At 37.1% G+C, this 18,834-nt stretch overlaps 1 protein-coding gene across 16 annotated transcripts in view; it reads left to right on the top strand.

Moving 5' to 3' along the window:
* The window catches only part of LOC124954026 (potassium voltage-gated channel protein Shaker), a 130,948-nt gene that overhangs the window by 102,624 nt on the left and 9,490 nt on the right, over positions 1-18,834 (top strand). For 15 of the 16 annotated variants that reach the window (XR_007102415.1, XM_047506238.1, XM_047506236.1 and 12 more), the window contains 3 exons: positions 16,224-16,347; positions 17,554-17,819; positions 18,190-18,833. Coding sequence is in view for 15 of the 16 variants with exons in the window: in XM_047506238.1 (XP_047362194.1) it covers positions 16,224-16,347; positions 17,554-17,819; positions 18,190-18,833 (1,034 nt within the window). In the remaining variant the exon portion in view is untranslated. Of the gene's footprint in view, positions 1-6,141; positions 6,171-16,223; positions 16,348-17,553; positions 17,820-18,189; position 18,834 lie in introns of those variants that run through there. The other variant, XM_047506246.1, reaches the window with a different exon arrangement.

Consider the following 18,834-nt stretch of genomic DNA (forward strand, 5'->3'; position numbering starts at 1 on the left):
AGAGTTTTTGTTCACTACTGAGCGTTCACTTTAGGAAATCACGACGTTCCAATTTTTCGTTATTTTCTGGTGTTCCTTTTAGTAAAGTGGTTTCCTACGTAGATAGATAGTTCCAATGTTTGCGTTTGTACCTAAGGCATGCTTAAAAAAAAAATTTCTCAAAGAATCCATTTTTCAAGAATGTATTAGAAGTGGATCGCGTTTTATCGTGTAAGACAAAGAAAGAAAGAAAAAAAAAAAAAAGAAGGAAGAAGAAAAAAAGGAAAAGACATCGAGTTCGTTGGAAAAGATCATTGTTGTCTTTTCTTCTTTATCGTTCGACGCAAACGTGTATCCCATGGCCGATTTAAAGCGAACGACGTCCCTGAACTCCTTCCAACCGTATTCCGCCTCCTTTTTTTGCACTATGCTAAACTCTTTCATGCTCGATCCTGACGAACCGTGACTCTCTTATCCGCAGAGGAGGGAGACGAAGGACGAGAGAATTACGTAACGATCATTGATCTCCTCGTACCGATAGTCAGAAGAAACTCTTGCATTTTCTTACTCACTTCTTCGATTCCATCTACATTATTTTTTTATTTAAATATTTCTATATTTTATAATATCGCATTGATTAAAATTCACGTATTATCAGTAATCCCAAGTGTTACGTTGTTTCTAAGATAACTAATATTACGGAATTTAATATGAATATATTACGAGAGAAGGAGAGGAGAATTAAGTACACACAAAGACTATATCATTTTTGAAGTAACGATGAAAAAGAAAAGCTTATCTAATAAGTAATATTATATTTAAGAATGAATTTTGATTGGATTGCTATCTTATATATTCGAAGGTCTTTTTAAAAGGAATAAAAAGAAAAATTCTCAAAGAAAACTTTGGACCATTTTATTCAACATCTCCCATCAGGGAAAGAAAGAGATCTTTGTTAAGATATTCTTCCTAGGAGACACTAAAACGCAGGCCTTTATGGATAAGAGAATATCAAGGCGTATAGATGGTACGAGTAGCGTAGCAAGGCTCTCTAGATATGGGAGAAGGTTGTGCGTAAGACTAAAGGAGGGTTCGAAGGGAGGGTAAAAAGAGAACGATAGAGAGAGAGAGAGAGAGAGAGAGGAGATGGGGTAGTAACATCGTCGAGGGGGAAAAGACATAGTGGATGTAGCAGGTGGGAAACGCGCGCAGCTTTTCAGGTTTGCCAAGCAAGGAAAGGAGCTTGGCAGGTAAGCGGAGGGTCGAAGAGAAGGAGGAAAGTTGGCTACGTGTTATCGTTCGGACCGACGGAGGTTGAGCGTGCGACGCCGGCGTCGCCGACGCCTTTCTAGTTAGGAATATTTCCTCTCCGTCTAGCATGTGGTATAGTCTCTTTTTCTATCCCCACCACTACAATCGAAGCGTCACGGTCGGCAGCAGTAGTACCACCAGTGGCAGCAGCACCACCTCCACCTCTACGAGCACCATCACCAGCAGCAGCAGCAGCAGCAGCAGCAGAAGGAGTAGCAGTAGCAGTACCAGTACCACTACTACCACCACCAACGGCACCACCACTGGCATCATCATCAGCAGCAGCAGCAGCAGCAGCAGCAGCATCGCTACCACCACCACTGGCACGCCGCTTTCCACCACCGACTCCACCTCGGTCAGGAAAGAGCTTCCGTAAAGAGCTCCAGCAGCGGCTCTTCCTCAGACGTGTTCTCGTTCGCGTAGCGCGACGGTGGAGCTCGAGGAAAGTACACGCTCGTTGCGAGACTGCCGAAGCTCGTCTCTCTCTCTCTCTCTCTCTCTCTCTTTCTTTCTCTCTCTCTGTCTCTCACTCTTTCTCTCTCTCTCTCTCTCTCTCTCTCTCTCTCTCTCTCTCTATCTCTTTCTTTCTCTCTCTTTTTCTCTTTCTTTACTTCTCTCTTTCTCTTTCTCTCTCTCTCTCTCTTTCTCTCCCCTCCCCTTACTTCTTTTCCCTCTTTTCCTCTTTCTTTCTCCCTTTCTTTTTCTCATTCTCGTTCTCTCTTTCTCTCTGGTAACCTCGTGCTCAGCTGTGTGGGAGTGTATATGATATATAACAAGGAGAGAAGGGCGGTGATCGAGGAGAGCTCCGCTAGGGGGAAGGGTGGGAAGGGTGAGGTAGTAGTAGTGGTGGTGATAGTGTACAGGACGTTTAGATGATAGGCGACTCCCGGTGGAGGCGCTACTATCAACCGGTCCCGATCGCTCGGTCACGGTGACGCGCGCGTTCGCTCCTCGAAAGGCGTGTCGTGTCCTCCTCCTCCTCCTCCTCCTCCTCCTCCTCCTCCTCCTATTCCTATTCCTCCTCCTATTCCTCCTTATTCTTCTCCTTTATCCTTATCTTCCTCTACCTTACTTAACTCCAGTACGCTTCCTCATATTCTTTTCTCCTTCTTTTCTTTCTCAACCTCCTCCTTTAACACGTATCATATCGTATCATCGTGCCTTCCTCTCGATGGATACACGATGGTATTCATTGCGGTCGACTCGTCGAGTACTCTCCTCGAAGGACTCTCTCGTCGTCCTCGAGGAACGCGTTGGCCGCGCTCGGCTGTGAAGGAAGGATGAGCGAGAGAGACGGCGCGTTCCGCGACGACGCTCGACGGTCGATGTCGCCGTGTTGCTGCCGTCGCTACTGCTGCTGCTGCTGCTGCTGCTGTTGGTAGTGTGTGTCCTCTTGATCAATTGTGTTATCCTCGACAATCGTCTTATCTCCTTCCTATCGTTTCTCTTTTCCTTTTCCGCGCGTGATTATAGTGCGTACGTACGTGCGTGCGTGCTTGCGTGCGTGCGTGCGTGTGTGTATCCGTCTTACTTTCAATCACGATCTGTCTATCTATCAATTAATCAATCAGTCTATCTATCAGTCTATCTATCAGTCTATCTATCTATCTTTTTTCTCTTTCTCATATGCATATTCATGTGTACACACACGCACACACATACACGTTGTGTCTCTCTCACTCTCACTCTCTCTCTTTCTCTCTCTCTCTCTCTCTCTCTCTCTCTCTCTTTCTCTCTTTCCTTTTCTCTTTGTGCGCGCGCGTACGTACACGCCTCTCCTTTCCAAGCGCGTCCTCGTCGTTCGGTTCGGTTCACGCGCCTATGTTTCCAGTGACACGCTGCGGAACTTTTCCTTGCGAGAGGGACCGTACAGAGAAAGAGAGTGAACGGATAGATGAGAGAAAAAGACTTTGAGTGTTAGAGCGAGTAAGAGAAAAGAAAAAAGAAAGAAAAGTAAAGAAAAAAAAAAAAAAAAGAAAGAGGGAGAAGAGAGAAGAGACAAGAAGGAAAAGCGAAAGTTCAAAGTCGAGAAAAGAGGAACGAGGAAGGAAGATATAATCCGAGTCAGAGGGTGCCAAGAATAGAGCGATATAAAGACAGACGGACAAAGTGTTAGAGATATTGAGGGAAAGAGTGTAAGAGATAGAAAGATAAAGAAGAAAGAAGAGAGTGGAGCAGCCATTTTGATCGGTGGCTGTGCGCGTATGCCGCTGACCGTGATGGTGTTGTTTGGTGTATCTACCGGCATCGGTGTTATTCGTGACTGATCGTGGTTGTGTTTTATCAGCCAGTGTTATCTCTTCGTTTAGAGATGCACGATCAAGAATAAAAGAAAGAAAATAGTTACGATCAGAAAAAGCGAGGGAGAGAGGGAGAAAGGGAGAAAGAGAAAGAAAGAAAGAGAACAAGTGCGTGAGAAAGGTAGAGAAAGAGAGAGAGAGAAAGTGAGCGAGCGAGCGAGTGAGCGAGCGAGAGAGAGAGAGAGAGAAGCATTGCAGGGTGCGTGTTGTGCGGGGGTGCACCGCTCTCCGGTGGGCATGGGGCTCGAGAGGGGGATCCGCCCCCTCTCGTAACCGCCGCGAAGCGCCAAGATTTCCCGCATCGAGTTCATCGAGAAATGGGGGCTGACCCCTGTCCTCAAACCGAGGCAGGACCTACGCCCCCACCGGAATGGTGCGGAGGAACACGGCGACACGAGGTACGCTCTCTCTCTTATCTCCTTTTCTTTTATTTTTTTGTCTTTTTCCTCCTATCCTCTTTTTTTCTTTCTCTATTCCATTTGAAAATCAAATTTTCCTTTGCCACCCTTTCTTATCTTCTTCTTCTTTCCCTTTTTTTTTTTTCTATACAATTTCTCTCATCTCTGTCTGTCTTTTTCTTTTTTTTTTTTTTTTTATTTTCCTCCCTTTTGAAAAGCAACTTTTTCACGTTTCCTTTTTTCCCTTTTTCTCTGGGTCTTATATGCGATATCACGATTTGACTCCTATTTATTTATCTGTCTTCTTTTCTTCTTATCATTCCTCTCCGACGTGCCGGCGCTGGCGCTGTCGCGCACGCGCACCTTCCTCGAGAGAACCGACTTTCCGTTCGTCCGGCAACGTGACGCCCACCCCCGTACGCTATCTATTGTACAACCGCGTGTGTACACCGACGGCCCTACATTTTTCTACTTCTTTATTATCTGCTTCTGTATTTGCATTTTCTTTTTTATTTTCTTTTTTCAATCGAGATCGTTCGTGTATACTGGCTGTACTTTCTTTTGTCCTTTCTTTTCTTTTTTTTTCTTCTTCCTCTTCTTCTTGAAGTCTCTTATCGGAAAATTTCTGGTGAATATATATACACATATATATATATATATATATATATATATGTGTGTGTATGTTTAAATATATATATATATATATATATTTTTTTTTTTTAATAAGCTGCTCGTATCAATGTGTGTATAGAAATGTTTCTTAAATTTCTAGCACAGTAGAGTTCTATCATTGTAAATATCGAGTTTTGTAGAAGAGTTATGTGTGCATGTAATAGAAGAGATTACATAGTACGATAAGTGTTGTTTCATTCTATAAGAAAGTAATAGTAGATTAATGTTTTTACGAATTTTATTTTAATTTAACGAAACAGCTGAATTACAGTAATTTTTGAGGGTGCACTTAAAGATTCGAGTGTGGTAATAAAGAGTTGAGAGAGAGAGAGAGAAAGAGAGAGAGAGAGAGAGAGAGAGAAAGAGAGAGTAAGTTACAGAATTGTTTAAATTATTTCAAAGGTGTCGCTAAGTTTATGATTTTGAAGATTATTAAAAGTTCCTAAAAGAATATTGCTTTAGAATGCTTTTATAAATATAATGTTCTTTTTCTCAGAACAATTTAATTGTTAGAATAAAAAAAAAAAAAAATAAAAAAAAAAGAGAAAAAAAAAGAAAAGAAAAGAAGAAAAATTTCAATTGAATTTACACCTCTGCGAAAATTGTGAGAATTTTGCATGACTGTAGACTGTGTTTTATCGGATATTAGATGTGTATATTGCACGAATTTTTTTTGTTTTGTTTCATTATAAAACATTAATAATGAATCACCCCTCTCGTCTATTATGTACACACATACGCACACATATTTTATCGTCGCGATATTTTTAGGAAAGAAAAACGTCGATGGACTCTTTTCTTCTTTCTTATATTTTTTTTTTTTTTTTTTTTTTTTTTTACTTTCTTTCCGTTCCCCCTTTCTTTCATGATATTTACGAAAAACGACTGCTCCAATCGCGCGTCTCCTTGTAAAGCTACGAGTGTTTATAGAAGGAACGCGTGGGCCCAGCTGTATACGTAAAATACAAATCGTATAATCGTTAGATTAGAAACGATGCACGCGTTTTCGTGTAATCCTTGTTGCCACAATAAAATCGCGCGTTCGTCGATCTCTCGTCCTCGAGAATGATCGTATAATCCTGATTTGTTACGTACGTATAATAAATTTTTGTGTAAGACGCGAATTCGGAGATGAGAAAGGAAAAAAGATATGAATATTAAAATAAAATTGACAAATGAGAGAGAGAGAGAGAGTGAGAGAGAGAGAGAGAGAGAGAGAGAGAGAGAGAGAGATCGTTGCTTTGTTATAGTCCTTTCACCGTGTTAATCGCAACTACAAAATTGTCCTTTCGTCGATGTATGTATTTTTCAGGCGCGTAAGAAGGTGTTGTCACTTTTGTCTGAATAACGAAGACGGTTCTCCCGATGTACAGTTGCATGCGGATCGTTTGAGAGAGAGAAAGAGAGAAAACTCTTTTCTTCTTTACGATTTGGCAACGATAACACTACTGGAACTATAGTTACACTTTTGTATCTTCGAATTAGTCATTAAGAGAATGGCAAACACGAGGTATTATTTATCGTAAGACGTTTTTTTACCAAGATTTCCAATTAATTAAATAATTAGTTATTAGAATTATATTATTAGTTGGATAGTATGAATAGAATGCTGAAAGCTTTGCGAACATGAACATTAACACGAATTTCTTTCCTTTCTTTTCTTCTCCTTTTTTTTCTTTTCTTCTTTTTTCTTCTTTTTTTTTTTTCTTTTTCTCTCTCCCCTTCTTTCATTTTCCTTCTCTTTCTGTTCACTTATAATACGAAATAGGATAAATAAATGCTTTGGGACTTGGCTATAAAGAACGTGGCGCACGCTCAGAATATAGATCGGTGCTTTTCGCGAATAGGTTTTACATATATTTATATATATATATATATATATACACTTACATACACATATACATACACACACGCATATATATATATATATATATATATATACACTCGTAAGTATTTAAGAAAGAGTTCGATTTCATGGATCATGAATTATGATGGGTGCCGATGAAAACTAAGTTACAAATGCCTAAGTATTTAAGAAATCAAATATCATTTATCATAATTTTCATTCTTCGAAAGAAATGTTTCTCTCCATTTAGATATACCGGAAAGTATCGAAAAAATATTCGGACAAATTTAGTGTCACACGCGGCAATGTTTTCTCCTTGAGCATCAGTCGTTTCTATTCTTATTCGCGTACGATTGAGTACGAATGAGCTTCTGCGTTGTCATCACACGCCATTCTTCGCACGTTTTTCTTCTTCGTGAACTTTCTGCAAGAAGAAAAAAAAAATATATATATATATATAATTTTAAAAATGATAATATTTCGAGTTCGAAGGATCTTCGAAGAAAAATTCAACAGATTTTTCTTTAGAAATTAGACATAAAGGTGAGAGATCGGGATGGGTTGAAGGTGGAGGAGGAGATCGAAAAAGATATTGATATCATCGTTGTTATTAATGAATATTTAGACATAGAGATATATTTTCTATTTTGGAATACCGAGAAATCTACGATAAATCATTCCGTTGAAAGTTTCAATTTTGAAATTTCTCAAGAAATATCAAGTTTACAATCCAGGTGCCATAAGATTTTACATATACTCACGGATAATCAACGGAATCGTTCGGAATATCTCAAGAAAAGAGATGGAATGAAAGCTAAAGAGAATCATGATGTAACTCCATCGCGTGAATAGTTTAAAAATATCTTTGTTCTTGACCCGTTGGGTTATATTCAGAACACGAGTTAATGTATTCGTTTAGTATATATGCATATATATATACACAATATGTGTGTGTGTATTTGTATATAATATATACACATATATATATATATATATATATATATATATATATATATATATATACTAGAAATGATGTATGATATGTATGTATATTCTCGTTGGAATGCACAGCGGTCATTGAGCCCGGGCAAAACGTCTGATAATGTCTCTACGAGAACGATGGTTAGCATAACGTAATGTGCTTCCAGCTTTTATGTGGAATGCGTGTTACGATCGTTCGAGTTGATTCAGCCTTTACATAAACGCCTGCTCTTCTGTTTTTTCTTCTCCTTCTTCTTCTTCTCCATTACAAAAAGGTATTCCTTTCTGTTATACTATAATTCTCATTCAAATATTCGCATTCTTACGAAAGTAAGTAATGCTAGTTTTCTCGAATAAATCCATATCGTTTTACATAATGTTATATATATTATCGAAGAATTCTTAGTCGTTGAAAATATTATAACACGTTAAGAAAATTCATCGAAGTTTGTTAATATTTCATTAATTAGAATTACTACGGCAAATTCGTACGAAAACTTTTCAACTTTTGATATATACATATATATACATATATATATATATGTGTGTGTATAAAGAGCGAACTAAGCTAGCAAATAAATAATCCAACAGCGATTATATATACAGATATATATATATATATATATATATATATGTATAATCGTTAAAGATTATACTTTATATCCTCGGATTTCTCGGTGATCAAAGTTAAGTGATCTCCCGCGAATCGATCATAAGATTGAAATTTATTACAACGTCTATCGATTTCATCGAATGATATCGATGTTTGAATAAAGTATTGCAAAATCGAGAGGCCACGAAATATGACTGTTCTCGATAGCATGGTAAACGAATGATATCATCAAGATCGTATTAACGACGTAGACGATGAGCCAGCTACCCTCTTCGATATTCCGTTGAATATCATAGAAAATTTACGAATATCGCGTAATCACGTTTTCATACTTACTATTAGTTTTATGGCCGCCAAATGCTCGAACTTTAGTGTCCCTTTATTAATACCACCTTTATCGTTCGCCGAAGCTCATCAAGCTGTCTTTAAAACCTTAATAACACTTTTTCGCTATAAATGGATTCGACGAAAAATTGATTGGTCAGAACGTGATATATGAGAAAGAACGAAGGAAAGAAAGAGAGAGAGAGAGAGAGAGAGAGAGAGAGAGAGAGAGAGATAGAAAGAAATATATATATATATATATATCGACCTACTATGCGTCATATACAATATTTGAACATTTTTTTTGTCTTCTATCTGTCATTTTAATCTCCATATATACTTTCCTATCTCGTTTTCAAGCGTTTAACATTAATATCTTTTTTAATTTCTTTTTATCTAACATCAGAATTAGTCTTTTCATTCTTTCATTCTTTCTTTCTTTCTTTCTTCTTTTTTTCGTTTTAACTATATATAAAGTATAATTGCATACATATTTTACTATATCATAATCTGATATTATTATTATTATTTCATTTTTATCTTTATTATATATAATATATCCATAAAAGTCTGACAAATTAATTTCCAGTGTATTTTTATTATTTGGTTGATAGATATAAATAAGTAAGTACTTATTACGTATATTGGACGGTGTATGCGAAAGCGAGATATCGAAGGAGCGTTAACTTAGCGTGGGTGTTTTGATTCTCGCGCTCACGTGCGTGAATGCACCGAAGCGAGGGCATTCGCATAACATCCAAACGAGAAATAGAGATAGATAGAAAGATAAAAATAAAGATAGATAGATAGATAGATAGATAGAGAGAGAGAGAGAGAGAGAGAGAGAAAGAGAGTAAACCTCTTTGTATCCTCGTCGATGGTTATAACTGGCCAACATATTTAAATAATCGGCACACCTGCTTATCTCGATGAATCGTGTTCGAAGAATTTTATTACATATTAAAGTATCGATCTACGCGTGACGATGAAATGAGAATAGAAAAAAAAAAGAAAAAAAAAGAAAAAAGAAAAAAAATGAATGATATGTAATATACTATAAATAGGATAACGCGGGAAAATACCTTTGTCCGTTTAAATGTCAAGACAAACAAACCGAGCGAATCGTTTCTCCTACGAGAAATTCAATTCTTTCTAAGATACTTAAAGTCTATTCGTGATGATCGTTCAAACGAGTAATTGAGAAATTGCTGACACTTTAAGTGTCAAGCCGACAGATTTATTAGCCTTTTTCTTCTACCTATTTTTCGCATACTTCAAAGATAATAAGAGTATCTATTGTAGCCGAAAATATGTAAAGTAGAATGTAAGAAGGTAATAGGGATAGGTCAAAGTAGTAAAAAAGGGAGGTAGCTGTGGCCAGGCTGTTAAACTCTTCTTTAGAATTCTGAATTAATAATGAAGAGAAGAGAGAGAGAGAGAGAGAGAGAGAGAGAACGATATGGTACTTCATCTTCAGTGATACATACGATGCTCTCGAAAATATACTGGCTATGTAATACATAGATACGTAAGTACATATAAGTACATGTCTATACACACGCGACGCACGCACTTAAACACAGACACATTTTCTATGCAAGTATATATACCGATACTACCTTCTGGCTGATATGTGCAAGGTGTAGCTACTTAAGGACGCATGCAGATTCAGCTCATTCGTGCTTCTTAAATCTAACCACCTTCAAACTAGGTCACATTTCGTTTTCAATGACGAACACAATGACGAACGCACATACACGATTTTTCTACAATGAAACTTTGTCTATTGATAGGATTGTATTTTCATTGAGATCGATTGCTTCGTCTCTTTCTCTCTTTCTCTCTCTCTCTCTCTCTCTCTCTCTCTCTCTCTCTCTCTCTCTTTCTTTCCTTCTGTCTGTCTGTCTATCTATCTGTCTGGCTTCGTCTATCCTTTACAATGGACAATCGAGTGGACAATTTCTATAGAGTTTGAATAAAAGGATCGTGAGTAAATCTTGTCGATCGGAACGGAACGTTTTTGTTAATGTGCTTTCCAAGTGCTCAAAAGATACAATGTATTAGATCGATATCAATAGGAACGATAGTGTCAATGGTATTCGTTTGAGAACATTGACATTTTGTAACTTAAATAGTTTTCTTCAAAAGAAAAATAATAAAATCAATTTTATAACGTCAAGGATAGATTTGACGATTCTTTCTTTTTCTTTTTTTCTTTTTTTCTTTTTTTCTTTCTTTTTGTTTTACAGCGAGTTAATTCGAAAAGTTTCGATAAGAATATTTCTAATAATCGTATTAATTGACGATATCCTTTAATTGATATCTTAATTTGTAATTGAAATATTAGATTTATATGATGTTATTGTTCAATTCTTAGGATTGGTCAGAAGATCCTTCATAAATTTACAACGTCACGTTAACATCGATCGTTGAAAAAGAACACCGAGTATCGAGTGAGAAAATATCGATAGGCTCATTAGCCGTAGAAGTTTAAATCAGAGAGGGTCTTCTGGTCGATGAAAGAATAACTTTTCTACACAAAGTAGGTAGGTATATAAGTTTCGTAATAAGCGTCGTGGAAGAACCTTTTGTCAGGCTGATACGACCATAATGTCACATCAAATTTACCTTTAAAGTATATAACGTGAACACACATTCCAGATTACGGGATTAAATTATTTTAAAAATTTATAAAAAAAAAATTTCACCTCGCAACGAATCGTTCGATTTAATTAAAAATTTACATAGAAACAACGTAGGATTTTGACGAATCGATTGAAATCAATCTCTAATGTCTTGTTTTATTTTCTCAAAAAAAAAAAAAAAATATTTATATACATTATATACATATGTACATATATATATATGTATGTATATACTTTGCATATACATACAGAGACATTAAACAAAAATAGCTCAAGGAGTATAAGGTGAGATCCTTTGCATCGTTCGTGTCTCTTTCCCTGATGTAGGTCAGGTCACAACGACGAATTATGCTAAGACACGTATCACGTGGATTCGATTTTTCAGGAGAGTCGTACTTTATACTTCTCAACGAAACTTGATTATTAAAAAGAGACAAACGATCCTTGGAAACGTTCTCAACAGTAAATTGAATGTTCGTTATTCTCCGATCCTTAATTATACCGAATGAATTCTTAAATATGAAATAGCGTGTAGCATGGCATACCTGCAACGATTCGATTGCTATTAACCGACTATACTACCTCTTCCAACATGAGAGAAACGATAGAAGGTGTCAGTCGTTAATTGGTAACGTGAATCGAGTTTAGCGATTGCTCTCTACCGAGAACCAATTCCATTTATATGACCGTATTCACAAAGAGAGAGAGAGAGAGAGAGGGTGAATACAAGGGAATGTGAAAAAGGGAAAGAGAGAGAGAGAGAGAGAGAGAGAGAGAGAGAGAGAGAAAGAGGAAGAGAGGAGAAAGAGATTTCAGAATCGATTTCTGTGGTTTGCACTTCTGTGTACACTACTGATTGAACCGAAAGCGATCGTTATTCGCATTGCTCTTGGACGTACTCGATTCACGCGAGACAAAAAGTCTACAATACATTCCTTTTTCAAATTTATCAATCTATAAACATAGTCCCTTGAAATTCTAAAACAATGAATTAAAAATTGACTTTAATTGTCGATTAGAATGTTAGTTTCAACAATAGTTTCAATTTGTTTTATTAAATTTCTCTAGTATTAACGAAAGGGGAATATCTAATTTCATCTAAAATAATGGATACGTTATATTTCACAAATTTGTTGTTATCAATGATAATAAATTTAAGTGACCAAGTAGATTGACGTAATTTACGAATAATGTTCAATCGGAAGGATTGAAAAGAATTAATGAAAATTTTCTATTGAAATTTATTTCAATGCAATATATATTGGATTGGATTAATTATATTTAGAGATTCAGATGTGTTTGCTTTAAAAGAAATAAATAGAAATGGGCATGATAGATAGTCAAGATACATCGTCGATTCGTGCACGTTGAAAGATCCGCAGTGGGTTTCGCGGTAGCGCAGTGCGAGCAAACGTAAAATATCAGTTGGCACAGCTTTCTATGCCAGACCCGGGCTGCCTGTCCTCTAACCTTTTAGTCGTAGCACACTAACCGCAGAGTGGGCCAACACGATCATAAACATATGTGCATCTACGTAGCCTACTGTTTTAGTTGGTGTACGGGATACGATACGCGAAATATATTCTGGTCGGTGCGATCGTAAACGGACCGACCGGTCTTACCATTTCTTGGTCCCTTTTTTACTTTATCGACCTTTACGAATAATAAAGCATTAAGGATTTCGTGCGCCAACGAACGACAATTTTACGATGATATCTGAAAACAAAAAAAAAACAAAAAAAACTACTTTACTAGCTTCTCCAACTTGTCGATAGAAAATTAATTTCTACTTTTTCCATTTTTTACTTTATTGCCAACAAAATTCATCTCCCATCAGTTTGATTAATTCATTACTATTATTATTATTATTAGTATTATTATTATTATTAATTCAAAATCTGTACGTAAGATTATCGTTTATTCAGTCGTCGATCACGTCCGGTTATATTGATATTTAAGAAAATAACAAAAATTCCATTTGGATATGTAAATATTTATTTGAACATTTTCGATTAAGTTCAACGTTCGAATGAATATGTTAACATTGGGATATGGGGATTCTCGTGGAAAGAATATCATTCTCAGTAAAAATTTCGCTATTCTGTTGAAACAACATTGTACAATGAAAGAACGTTCGAAACATGTGTTCCCTGTCTGCCGAAGCACTCCAGGATATCTATTTCTGTGAGACGTCAAGTTATTCCGAGCTACGCTCCGGTCTCGCGAAGTGCATCGACTGTCATCAATGCTCTAGGAATAAAGCGTCGATCGTCGATATTCATGGTAAACAATTCTTTCTTTTCATCCTCTTTCCCTCTCTCTCTCTCTCTCTCTCTCTCTCTCTCTCTCTCTCGCTCTCTCGCTCTCCCCTTGCAAGATATTTATCATGATTTCTCATTTTCATTTCACATAGAAATTAGAACGTAGAATATTTTAAGACGAATTAGTTCCTTCCTCTTTTATTAATAAGTATTTTTATTATTCATGAAAACTACATTAACTACATTACAATATAAAAAAAAAATACTATAGAGCAAAGTGATTCATTATAAAAGCATCGTCGAAGGAACGACCTCGTGTGATCGTAAAATCGATTGGAACGCAAAGTTCCGGCACGTATTTCCTACACCATTTCCCGTACGACATCTTCTTCTCTCAAAATTAATGATCCGTAAACGAACGATTCCTTTCTTAGATTTACATTTCTTATAGCTCGGATTTTCGTTGCATCACGCGACTTGATTAATGAGGAGAAACGATTCGTTGATATGTTGCATAAGTTTGTAAAAGACGAACTTACCATTTGGAAATGTCGTAAACGACAAATATATTTTCATATATATTTCCATATATATTGTATGTACATATATATATAACGATAAGGAATAACGTCATTAATGGGGGAATAACGTCATTAAGGGTTATCAAACGTTTGAAAAATAATCGATAGATATTAACGAGCCAGTCCATAATTAGATTTATTCATCGTTGGTTTAGGATAATCGAAATTATGGTTAGATCTAATTTCTCCCCTGTAATAATCGTTTAGATCGTTTCGTGGATAGACGTTAATATTATTTCGTGTCAACGTTCGGTGCCGAGAAACAACTATTTCCGACGATTGAAATGAAAACGGTACAAACTCATCTTCTCTTTTATTTTTCATTTCTTTCCTTGACAATTCCTTCCAGAGAGAGAGAGAGAGAGAGAGAGAGAGAGAGAGAGAGAGAAAGAGAGAGAGAGAGAAAGAATGAGAAAGAAGAGAGTGAAAGCTTCGTTGGGATACTGCTATCGTTGGAAAAGATTCATCTGACACAAGATCCCTTTGTTGTTCAGACCAGACGCCTTTTGCGACGATATTCTTCCTAGAATCGTTGCGCTTCCCATGCTAATCTTCTTTTTCTTCCATTTCTTATTTCCCCCTCTCTCTCGCTCTCTCTCTCTCTCTCTCTCTCTTTATACATCTAACACCTCAGCCTCAAGGATTCACGAGAAAGCAATTCGCGAGACGTTACTTGGAAAAAAATTCATAGAGTTCGAGGAGAAAGAGGAAAGAAGCGTAAGGGGTATAAAAAGACGAAGATGAGGAAGAAGGGTAGTTGGGAGGGTTGGTAGAGAGTTAGATGGTAGAAAAGACGAGGTTGGTGGATGGCGGAAAAGACGGCTCGACAGAGTCGAATCGACCCGGAACACCCTCGTTTGTCCAAGAGGTGGGCGGGGCAAAGGGTCTCTACGCTTTTTCCCAGGCATCTATTTTCCTTTTTCTTTTTATCCCCCTCTATTCCCCCCATTACTCTTTTTACTCTTCCTTACCTCGGAAAACATGACTATGACACCCTTTGCTCTGCTCGCCAATTTCCATTATCCGTGAACGAGCCTCGTAGGCGAGTTACAACGTTGACCATAACTTTGATATCCCGAGTGCGATTACGTCTGCGAACGTAACGCGAATAAAATATTTCGTAATATTTTTATCGTATTAATCTGAAGTATTTAGAAAAATTCCTTCGATGGTATATTTTTAATTAATCAAGATATTTATCAAGGACAGCTTTAGACAGCTTCGATAATCCAAGAAATCGTTTAAAATATTTATTGTCAATTTGAAGTTATTTAAAGATTATAATTATATATATTTTCGATGCGTGTTATTTCTACGTTACGTTCAAGTTCTTTTACCGAGACGTAACGAACGAAAATAATCGTCGCAATGACGATATCAATGATTCGTTCGTGTTACCTCGAAGTTTTAAACGTTTTAAAGAGTTTAGACATGTCAGTTTAGACATTCCGAACGACGTCGAAAGATATTCGGTAAATGTCGTTAAGGATACTCGTGAAATAATAAAAATTCTTTTTGAAGGCATGTGGCTTCACAACATTTTTCACGCTTGTAAGCGATTTAGCGACTCTTTGTTAGCGAATCTCAAGCTAAAAGAGATCCTTTTAACTTCCAAGGTTCTTTTGAGATTCTTTTCAAAGATTTTCTATGGACTTCAAGGTCCTACAACTTTCAAATTCATCTTTATCTTTACGAATTTCTTCCGATTTTTATTAAATCCGGGAATAGGCTTGTCGCGAAGGATATGGAACGACGAAATATCCATTAGGACGATTTGTTATGGAAACATCGAAAATAATCGAAAGTTTTGATGTTCGTCCGTGCTTGGGGAAATGTTTCTGAGTCATCGAGAAATGATTATTGGCAAAGTGCCTAAAGATTGTCATCTCGATCGGTCTTGCAGCTTAAAATTGTAATCGAAATATCTGCATATGTATCTATATCGTCTTTTGAAATATCATACCCGTTGAAGGTTCGATCGGAAAGAATTTCGAACCGTGAATTGCGTAGATTCGTTGATTAGTATTAGAACGAAGGATTATCGCTAAATGCTGTAGTCGTTTAGTCTACCTAAATAGTTATCACGTAGATCGCAGATGCATCTTGGGCGATTTAAAAACGTGTCTATATATTATATATAAATATATAAATATAATATATAATATATATTTACAGTACGTACATGCACACACATGCATACCTATATATACATATATCTACATGTATCGTATCACAATATCATTCATTCAAAGTCTTGTGTTTGCTTCGAACGGAACGAGTTTAACGATGCCCCGTGGTCTTTCTCTTTCTAGATCGCTGCCGAAACTCAGCAGCCAGGACGAGGATGGGCCGAACCCTCACACCCAATACACAGGCGTCACGCACTTCGAGCCCATACCGCACGATCATGACTTTTGTGAGAGGGTCGTCATCAACGTGAGTATATCCTATTTACACACACACACATATATATATATATATATATATATATATATATATATTATCCTCATATATTTTCGAAACGTAAGGCTATCGATTGAAATGAATTTTTAATTAAAACTAAAATTACTTTGCGTTAAATAAAAATGTAGTTTTTTTGATCGTTTACATAAATATAAAATACAATACGGTAAATATAATCATTACATTTTCTATTCCTCTAAGATAATACAATTAGATCGTTATTGGGTGAATATTAATCTCGAAATATAAATCTGTGAAATGTTTTAAAAGAAAATTATCAAGGAAATGATTTATAACAGTTATCGTATTATTCGAATCCTACAAATACTTGATGGTTATCAGATATTAATGATAAAATATATTCAAGTACTTGGCTATTCAAATGAGGTAGATAGATTCGATTTATATTCGTACAGACCCAACCCAAAGGGGTACTTAAGCGTTCACAACGTGGGGTAACAGTACGAGCGACAAAAAGTAATCATTCCATTGTAACGACAACGGCCGAGAACCTCCGTTTCTTTTTGCGAAGCAAGATTATCTCAAGACACGAAGTGACCTACAGACCGTATTTGGCAGGCATCCAAGTTCGTCTTGGAATCAGGGGCGATATAGTACCAAGGTCGTATTGTGTGAACGGAATTATCTGTCCTCGTGGATGACACGACTGCATTGCGCCAATTACAGTTATCCGTTCGATCGTTTTTCAAAATCGCCGGGGGCCTGACAATTCGAAAGGATATCTCTTATGTACTCTTTATTGCTTTTTTTTCCTTTTTTTTCTCTTTCTTTTTTTTTTTTTTTTTTTATGTATATAAAAATGACCTCCAAATTTACTCGACGAACCTTCTGTTTTTTTTTTTTTTTTTTTTTTTTTTTTTTTTTTTTTTTTTTTTTTTTTTTTTAAACGATATCGACAATGATAAATCCATCAAGCGCATAAATAAATTGTATAAAATTGTGCGGAACGAAAGTTATTTTGTACTATGTGTTAATATAAATTTTATCACGATGAATATGACATTGTATCTTTCTTGTCAGACGATCCATCGGCTAATTATCAAAGAAGCACGAATAATTTATTCGAAGAAACGTGAAAATGAAAATTCATCGGGAATTAATATTTGCCGACGGATGACAAGAAAGAAATGCGATCGTATATGTCTTTGTCTTCGACAGGTGAGTGGATTACGGTTTGAGACACAACTGCGCACGCTAAACCAGTTTCCGGACACGCTGCTTGGCGATCCGGCAAGGCGGCTTCGATATTTCGATCCGCTTCGCAACGAATACTTCTTCGACCGGAATCGGCCTTCCTTCGATGCGATACTTTACTATTATCAAAGCGGTGGTCGACTTCGCCGACCAGTCAACGTTCCCCTCGATGTTTTCTCCGAGGAGATCAAATTTTACGAACTGGGCGAACTTGCCACCAATAAGTTCAGGTAAGACGTCGATTATAAATCGATCTCTCTTTTTGATCCTATATCAACAATAAAATATATTCTAGAGTATCGCATTGAAAATTAAATAACGTGTGGCAACACGACGTTAGTCTCTGGGCAAAGAAATTTTTCATGAAAATAAATTGAACAAATTGTCTGACACGTTTACAGATCGAAATGCAATTGTGATTATTACAATCATAATAATAATCCATGGGATCCTGTTGTCCGGTGGAAGGTTAAAAAAAAAAAAAAAAAGAAAAAGAAAAAAAAAAAAGAAAGAGGAAAAAAGAAAAGAAAAGTAGGTGCGGTACTCTAGGGGCAAAGATCGATATACACGTTTCTATACGCGGATGATACGGTGTAACAGGGAGGACGAGGGCTTCATCAAAGAGGAGGAGAAGCCGCTGCCGTCGCACGAGTTCCAGAAGAAGGTCTGGTTGCTGTTCGAGTACCCGGAGAGCTCTCAGGGAGCCCGGGTGGTCGCCATAATCTCCGTGTTCGTGATTCTCCTCTCGATCGTAATCTTCTGCCTAGAGACCCTGCCAGAGTTTAAGCATTATAGGGTCTTTAACACGACGACGAACGGCACGAAGATCGAGGAGGACGAAGTGCCGGACATAACGGACCCGTTCTTCCTAATAGAGACTATTTGTATCATCTGGTTCACGTTCGAGTTATCGGTGCGCTTCCTCGCCTGTCCAAATAAATTTAACTTCTTCCGTGACGTAATGAACATCATCGACATCATCGCGATCATTCCTTATTTCATCACCCTCGCCACGGTAGTGACCGAGGAAGAGGACACGCTTAATCTACCAAAGGCACCGGTTAGCCCTCAGGACAAGAGCACGAATCAAGCGATGTCTCTGGCGATTCTAAGAGTCATCAGGCTTGTCAGGGTGTTCCGGATATTCAAGCTGTCCAGGCACAGTAAAGGCCTCCAGATACTTGGCCGTACTCTGAAGGCCTCTATGAGGGAGCTCGGTCTGCTCATCTTTTTCCTTTTTATCGG

The sequence above is a fragment of the Vespa velutina genome, chromosome 14, assembly GCF_912470025.1.
Source record: "Vespa velutina chromosome 14, iVesVel2.1, whole genome shotgun sequence".
NCBI classification, from domain to species: Eukaryota; Metazoa; Arthropoda; class Insecta; order Hymenoptera; family Vespidae; genus Vespa; species Vespa velutina.